The 8,473-nt window shown below is 37.7% G+C and overlaps 1 protein-coding gene across 2 annotated transcripts in view; it reads right to left on the reverse strand.

Moving 5' to 3' along the window:
* Positions 1–8,467, reverse strand: part of LOC116295524 (run domain Beclin-1-interacting and cysteine-rich domain-containing protein) — a 29,987-nt gene extending 21,520 nt beyond the window's left edge. For both annotated transcript variants that reach the window (XM_089028788.1, XM_089028782.1), the window contains exons 1-12: positions 8,249–8,467; positions 7,537–7,708; positions 6,714–6,820; positions 5,120–5,939; positions 4,342–4,442; positions 3,595–3,645; positions 3,030–3,234; positions 2,260–2,639; positions 1,763–1,836; positions 1,532–1,596; positions 1,190–1,307; positions 650–770 (exon numbers count right to left, since the gene is read on the reverse strand). In XM_089028788.1, the coding sequence (XP_088884914.1) occupies positions 650–770; positions 1,190–1,307; positions 1,532–1,596; positions 1,763–1,836; positions 2,260–2,639; positions 3,030–3,234; positions 3,595–3,645; positions 4,342–4,442; positions 5,120–5,939; positions 6,714–6,820; positions 7,537–7,708; positions 8,249–8,446 (2,412 nt within the window). In that variant the 5' untranslated portion in view covers positions 8,447–8,467. The remainder of the gene's footprint in view (positions 1–649; positions 771–1,189; positions 1,308–1,531; positions 1,597–1,762; positions 1,837–2,259; positions 2,640–3,029; positions 3,235–3,594; positions 3,646–4,341; positions 4,443–5,119; positions 5,940–6,713; positions 6,821–7,536; positions 7,709–8,248) is intronic.
* Between the last annotated feature and the right edge of the window lie 6 nt (positions 8,468–8,473).

Consider the following 8,473-nt stretch of genomic DNA (forward strand, 5'->3'; position numbering starts at 1 on the left):
AACTTTATTGGCTAACAACATCTACATTATACTTATCTACTGGATAAGGATTTATCCGTCGGATAGCGCTATCTATCCTTCATATAACCGGGCCCATATAGGATAGTTGGGGAGTAGATGGTTTGGCGATTTCAAATAATGAGTTGTTTTCGAAGATTTTGAAAATATTAATAAAAGGTACCTAGGTAAGTACATTTTGAAGTTGTTGGTTTTGTGTAGGGGTGGTAGTTAGATTATTCTGTAATTGGGTTGTTAAGATGGGTACATGAGTTTAATAGAAAGATTGGTTGATAATTGGTTAACTACTTCGATGATACGGCGGCCATCTTGGATCAAAATGCATTACGGTGCGCCAAGGGGGCAAATAAAGCTTTGTTATAGTAATGACGTTGATTCTTATTAATATCTCACCACAAGAGAATACAACGAAAGATGAATTAAGTCGATCATCTTTACCCATAAACGAAAGAGAAACACACGAAAGTCTATATATTTTCCGTAATCTTTGTTTTGATTTGCTCTCTGGCTCCTGGCAAGATGGCCGCCGTATCGTCGAAGTTATCCATTGGGTAAAGGGTAGGGAGGCTGGCAAGTGGCATGGATGTTTGGTGACATAATTTATCAAGTATTCTATCAATAATACTATTACCTTAATTGTTTCTAATTGGTGAACTTTACTGTACAAAGATGGGTTCAGGTCTTTAATATTAAATAATGGATCTGTGTAGATTTTAGTAAGAAGATCCATGCTAAATTTTGACACTTCATATCTGATAGAAACTCTGTCAAGGAAAGATGCTGTAACTAACTAACTAATTATGTTTCTTCAAGAAAATGTTTATCGGAAACAAATTCCGCACTAGTCAGAGCTCTAACCAACTAAGCTACTATATGGAACGCCCTAACGACTAGAATATTGTTACGACACCAATGGTCAGCTACCAGCCCTGCTTGACACTTTGGAAACCAAAGCGAAGCAAAAATTGTCGAGGTCTCAAATCTGAGACCTCAGAGGTGAGGGAACTGCAAACCAGTGTCGAATTTTGCAATATTTTAGTATTGAAATGAAGAACGAAAATGGTGTAATTTCTTGAGTGATTTTACTCAGTGGTTTGGTAGGGTCTGGTAAAAAAATAGAACAATGAACGAACACGGCTTATGGTCAGCAATGTTAGTCTGCAAAGGATACTTTCTGAAGTCCCATTTACGAATGATCCTGGCAGGAATCACCATCAGTGAGTTATGATGACAGCTGCTACAAAAATACTTTCCTAGATAATTACAGTAACGAAACCTCTTCATGTATCCTGATAAGGGAAACAGGGAAAAACGCTTAGGACAGGAGGGCGTATTAGAAGAGGAAGAGGAAGAGGAAGAGGAAAAATAGGAGAAGTGTGGGTATGAAAAATAGAAGGAGAAGGAGAAGGAGAAGGAGAAGGAGAAGGAGAAGGAGAAGGAGAAGGAGAAGGAGAAGGAGGAACTAAGAAAGTAAATCATTCATTCATTCATTCATTTTCTTTTTGCATGTTACCTGGAGCGACTTGCATACCACAGCCAGTACAGCGATAATTCTGTTCTTCCATCAGCTGCTTTCTCCTGCACAGATTCAAAAACAGATTAAAAGGGTCATAGATATTAAAATAAATTATGATGGAATCAGAAAAGAGTACGACACACATGCACAACATGTCTGAAAATCAGTTTACTGAGCCGTTTAGTGTGGATAAATAATGTTAATTGATTGATTGATTGATTGACATACCTTGGAGGAGGATGAATGTGGAAAATAATCTGTGATCGAGGTGGTGCCCACTCTAGATTACCTCGCATACGACACTGCAAACAAAACCCCACAAGGAAAAGTGTTAGCAAAATCAATGATGCTGTTTTTGTTGTAGTCGTTTGTTTCATTGCGCTATTTATTGGAGCCATAAAATATTTGAATAACTTAAACATTATATATTTTAATACTCTGGCATTATGCATTGATACTCTGGCATTATGCATTGATAAACATTTTCACTAAGATGCGAAGTCTTCCCCTCACTGCCTACTACGATTATAATCTTCTTTTTCTTTACTTCGAGACTTGCGTCGAACACCGCACACACGTCGCACACCGCACACACGTCGCACACCGCACGCATATCCAGTGAACTAGAGAACATCTTCCTTTGAGTTCGAGAGTGCAACATGGCACAAGAATTCTACAAGGAGTGTAGCCTTTTAACAAGTTATAATTCAGTACAAAAGACTTACAGGTGCCGAATATCTTTGTTCTACTGCAGGAGCATCTTCCTTTTCTCTAACATCATCAGGCGCTACTGAATAAGCCTGTGGTAGCGGTAACAGAGACTGCGGAACGTCATTTTCGGATACCAACCACTGAAGTTCTGAAGCTGCAGGATGTTTCTTGTTGGCAAACTTCTTTAGAAGGTTTTTGGCAACAGCTTCAGCAGATAATGGAGGTGAAGTGCTTGATTCAATACTAGGAGTCATGAGATGATCAAATTGGTCTTGGGATTCTGGTACCAGTGTTGTTTCTGATCCTGATAGGCCAGCAAGACCAGGTATGTCGTCCATAAAGGAAATCTCTTCCCAGTCTAGGCTGATGTCATCTGATCCTAGGATGCTTGGATCTGTGGTGTGAAGGAAACGATTCTTCAAGCAAGCATGGGTGGCGTTCGCGGCTAACGCGTCGTTTTTCACCGCTGTGAGTCAAACGGGTCGGGTCGCTGGTTCGAGCCCTGCGGTCGTCACATGTGAATTGAGTTTGTTTGATGTGTTGTTCTCTCCTATGCTACGAGGGTTTTATCCGGGTTCTCCGATTTCCTCCCTCCATAAAATTCAACATATGAGTTGAGCATTGTGTGCATAGAATATTAAATGTAGTGGTAGTGCGTGCGAGCGAAAAGTGTCCCCAATTAGTGCGAAAGCGCTAGAACGACTAGACACTTAAATAAAAGTGATTTATTTTAAGCGTGCAAGGGTGGATTGATGAAAACAAATCCAGTAGAAAAGTGCCTTACTTGATGACGGAGATCTGCTACTCTGATCAGAGCCGCTATGGTTACTGGTAGACTTCTCATCACTGAAGGCTGACTGTTCCAGCTTCTGCTTTTCTCTCTTCTTCTCGAGTCGTCTTTTCTCGATTTCTAGCTTTAAATGGCGAATCTCATCGTCATCTTCGTCTTCTTCTTCGTCTTCAGATGCAATTATTCGATCACATTTCATCTAAAAAAGAAAAGAGAAATATTTCCAAAACATGCCTATGTATAAATAAGAAACTAGAATAACACACTGTAACAATAATAATGAGTAACGTGATAAGCATATAAAAGTTGTTTAGTTAATTCTACCTTCCAATTGTTTGTACAAAAATAAATACAATGGGGAACTGATACACTCACGGCAAATTTAAAATATTGACACATATATGTCAATACTTTAGTTTTATAGTGGTTTTCCTAGTCTCCCCCACAGCCGCTTTCGATGTTGTCACGCAACGTTTTCTCTTCAGGGGAGAAAGCGTTGCGTGACGACACTGAAAGCGGCTGTGAGGGAGACTATGGTTTTCCCGGCTCCTCGTTTTACCTGTTCAATAGCTTGTATTAAGGCCTCGGAGATACTGAAGTGAGCATTTTCCTGAATAAAGTAAAAAATAAAATTCTTAGCAACATGCCACTAGAAAGAATGAAGGCTGGTAATACTCAAGTCCCGGATGTAGTTTTGTACGAAAAATACGAAAGGCGTATTTCCCAGTAAAACACTCATGTCTATATAATAAATAGGGGTGTGTCGTCTGTTAGGAAAACAAATATATGTGCTAGCAAATCTTTATGAAATTTATAACTCAATGCGAGTTTCTCATGTCGCGTAGTGCTAGCCCTAAAGCTAGAACACACACGAATCAGTGGTTTGCTTTTAGCACGCCTTTGGATAAGTAACATACTACTGTACGTTTTATAAATAAGGAAGAGTCACGGCAGGTGACGACATGCTTGAGCCAATCACGGTGCACAACAAGACTACAGCTCAGGCCGAATACATACATTGAACTTCACATGAGCCGAACTATAGCTAAAGACATAACAGAAAGCCGCCGTATTATATCTATAATATTGCTTTCAATGCGTATAACTCATTTGAAACTCAACGTTTTATCTGAGCCTCACCCAATCAACTTTCTCCTACGCACTGGTGGTCGCGATTCATTAAAGGAGAGTTTGCATGATACTTTTCTCGTAGGTGAAGTGCTTGCTCGATATTTTTTGAGGTATTTACACAGTCCACAGTCCACAGTCCACCCCCCCTCCCCCTCAATAATGGTCCGTCCCTTACTTTATCCAGTTCACACGAAGTCAGGTCCTGTGATGCCAGCATCGTTGCCAGGGACTGTTCTTCTTCTGTTGGTGACAGTGGGTCATTGAGGTAAAAATTTCCTGTAAACGATGCAAGAACAATAATGAAAAATAATTTGTCACTGCCTTTGGGTTATTTGCTATTGTTAAAGACGCGGTAATACACTGGACAAGAAAAAGGCCTTGCAACGTTTTTACATTTCAAATTACAAAGTGTTGCTCGTATTTGTGCTCTACAACAGACGAGGTTTTCTCGCAAAGAGAACAAATAGCTTCCAATGCGCGTAACGAAGAAACTTGTATAACGCAATACAAAATTGTTGCGTGACTGACAAGGTGCACGATCTAGTTCTCCGTTGGCCTTTGAGGCATAAAAAGTTTCAGTGTTAGTTTTTAATAGGTCAAACTCCAACCATACTCTCTTCCGAGCAGATTTTATGTACCTCTAAAACTTGGGCGCAATGTTTTCTCATTCAGTTTAGATCACGTGTTATTCGCTAGAGTATCATTGCTTTGTTTAACGTTTGCACATGAGAAGACACGTGAATATGAATACACTTCAAACATACAATCTTTTATTCTTAAGAGAATGACACGTGAACTGAAATGCGAAATTATAACGCCCAAAGCTAAGAAGGTTTGTTGGTAAGCCCATTAAAGGAAGAGCCAGGAGGTACTATGTTCTCAAGGCCTCCATTGCAAGTTAATAATCTTGAATTTAATTATTTTTCTGAGAAGAGATTTCGAAAATTTTGTACCTGAATTTTCTGGAAGAGAAGAAGACAATTGAAGACGAATTGAATTAATTGGTTTTCTAGTTCTTGACGTTTCTTCCAAACTAAGCTGTCTTTTTGTTGGCTTCGTCAAGCCAGTGCCATCAGATTTCGATCTCGTGTGTCCAATAGCTTTCTTGGATTTATAATCCGAAGAAATATCCCCAAGGTTTTTGCTTTCATTTTCTGGTAAACTTGTTTTTCTAGAATCTTTTAAATATTTTTCGCTGTTGTCATTTCTAATGTTAACTTCATTCAAACTGCTACTACGTCTGTTATTAGTGGGTGTTTGTCCACCGTCAAACCAGTCAGAGGGACTTCCGCTTCGTTCATCACTTTCCATTACGACTGAAAGAGCTACATGAGCTAGTGTTCCCTGATAAATATTTTGCTTGGCTCTCTTTCGCTCGACCAGATTGAGCCTTTGTAGAATCATTTTTTCTTTTGCTAGAGCCATTTCATGATTGTCCAGAAATTCAGAACACGTTGAATGTGACGACAAAGTATCTTTTTCAAGTGCAATATTGATGTTTTCTAATTCTTCTTCTTCTTCTTCTTCTGATGATGTTTGCAGTTGTATATCAGAGTTAGTATCATTGGCGTCTTCTTCATATCTATCAACACCAAGAGAATTTTTATCATCTATTTTTTGTTCAATATAATCAGAGGAGTATGGAGTTTTATGTTCTTCAAATATTGTGCCATCATTATTAAAATTGGGAATTTTTTCTTCAGGTGAGACTGCAGATGATGCATGATTGACTTCCTTTTCTGACACCTCTTCGAAATTTTCTCCTTTGTTGACCTAAAAATGATGCAGCAAAACAAAGCTAAATTAGGACCCATTAAGATAAACTACACTATACCAGTAAGCAGCCTGCTATTCCAGTATAGTAAGGAAAATGTAAAAAAAGAAAACTTGTTATGGGTGATATGTACTGCTAAGGCACTCTCATTCACTACTGTGTAGTTCAAGACTGGGGTTGCAGGTTCAATTCTTGATTTAGCTGCCTATAAGTGAGTTAAGTTGATGGATGTGTTATTCTCTCCCTTTCCATAATAGTTTTTCCGGGGTTTTCACTTCAGTTTTCCTCCCTCCATTTAAATCAAAAGGTTAGTTGAGTTTGATGTGTTGTAAATAGTAAATGTACAGGGTTTGGAAGGGGGGTCTGGATCCAGAATCACGCAATATCCCCCCCCCCCCCCAAAAAAAATCCTGTGTCCCATGACATTTTTCATTTTTCCATTGATGACCACATCCTGGATCCCATGCTATATTTAATCTGTTTCCCTGCTCTGGCGAATACACTTCCAGACCCTGAATGAACTTCTAAATTCCAATTTGATCTTGGGCTTTCACCTAGTATGAATCTGAGGGTTCGGTTCATGATTGTCCCACTCTGTGATTACAGAGAAAACTGATACAAGTAGATTTTTGTAGTGCATTTGTAGCACACCTCAGATGTCAGGTTTCATTTAATAGGACAAGTTTTGATATTTTTAATGTGAACTGTCATTGAAATATGATCTTTCAATGAATTTAAAATAAAAGTCGATAAATATGGATAAAAACACTTACCAGAAGAGTATTAATTTGAGTAAGAAGACCAGGATTATTACTTTCTACAGCCTTTAGACATGTACACAAAGACTGACAGTATAATTCACTTCTTAGAAATGCATAATCTATGAAGACAAACCATGAATTAATTTGAGTAGAAATTATATGACAATAAAAGTGAGAAAGATACTGAGAAAAAATCTCAAGAAACCAAGAAAGATAGCCTAGCATTTTCCTAAAAGCATTCACGTATAAATCACAAATCTAAAACATTGAAGAGGCTTTATAATAAACCTTCAACTACTCTTTTGACCAAGGTCCAAAGTTTGAGAAAAAAATAGACATTTAAGTACAAGAATAATGTTATTAATATTTCATATCTTTGACCTTTGGAATGAAGTGATGAACTTTGGTTTGAATGAGGACGGTTTTTTTCAATCAACAATCCAATAATTGGATCTGTTCCCTCATTTGAAAAATAATATTTCTTTATGCTTTGGTTTTAAAATTTTTATCAATACCCTAAGACAACCTTTGGGCTCACAAACTTGCTAGGGCATGGCTAACTCACAGATCAAATTTGAATTTAGTCCTGTTAGATTTTACAGAGGGAGAAAAATCTGAAAACCTTTGTTCTTTGCTTTACTCTCCTTTGATTTGAAGGCTTTGCTTAGGAGCAAAGCACTCAAAGCAAAGAAGATACCTAATGAGCTCTATTCCAGCTCCAGAAAATGTTGATGGTATTTGTCAGGGATTTTATCACTGTTTCTTAAAAATATTTTATAACTTTCTGTTTTAATAACTTTTTATTAGTATCTCTGACAAAATCAATGCTTCATACCATAATAATAATTTTTCATAAGTTGTGAGTTCTCAATGAGTTTTTTGATATGGTTAGATATAGAGTGTTCAAGCAGTTCTTGTTCAAGCCATTTTTTGCCAGACGTTCCTCTACCACACAGTCCACCATCCTTGAGAACAATGTCATAGTCTTGTGGATCACCAAAAAAGTCCTGAAACAAAATTCATACGTCCATCAACAAGTTTGATACATCAATTTGAGTCGGAAGATGAGTTGGGACGGATTCTTTAGTATAATAATAATGAGGAGATATCAAAATAATGAAACCAAAACTACTAGTTTGCGATTCATCATTAAGAGACGTCTGGAGTAAAAGGCGACTACAATAAGATACAGTACGTGACCTAAGTTTTAATATGATTGTAAACACAGCGTTTGAAGCACGGATCTTAGAGTTTCAACTCTTTTCAACAGCACTACAATTAAATAATACATTATTTATTGGCTTTGAAAACATTGAAAAACCTTGGCATTCCTATATATTCTTCCCACCCCTTTTAACATTTTGTCAAAAAGGAGTGAGGGAAGGAGTGGCATGAACTTTGATTCTTTTCAGCTTCAAAAAAAATCGATTTAAGATAAGGATATTATCTAAATAATTGCCTAGTTTAATATCTTTTTATCTAAGTAATATAACTGTAGAACGGGTGGTCAAAAATAAAGAGAATAAGGAAAGCTTTTTAAGACTTGCCTGGCAGTGCCTTAGACCATGACGAAAAATCCCTTCTAAATCATCAAGAATCCTCGATAATCCACCATATGTAGACCAGACGTTCGCATTTCGACTAGCTAGAAGAACATCCACCGTAGATTTAATCCTACTAAAGAGATTCCATTTTATTTGCTCGTGTTGTTGTGGTTCTTCTTCAGCGGTACCAATGGCCGCCATCTTTGTTATGCCTCCCGCCGCTGAGAC

Source organism: Actinia tenebrosa, unplaced genomic scaffold (genome assembly GCF_029948245.1).
Source record: "Actinia tenebrosa isolate PJP-AT-01 unplaced genomic scaffold, QUT_ActTen_1.0 PGA_scaffold0__85_contigs__length_37466705, whole genome shotgun sequence".
Lineage (NCBI taxonomy): Eukaryota > Metazoa > Cnidaria > Anthozoa > Actiniaria > Actiniidae > Actinia > Actinia tenebrosa.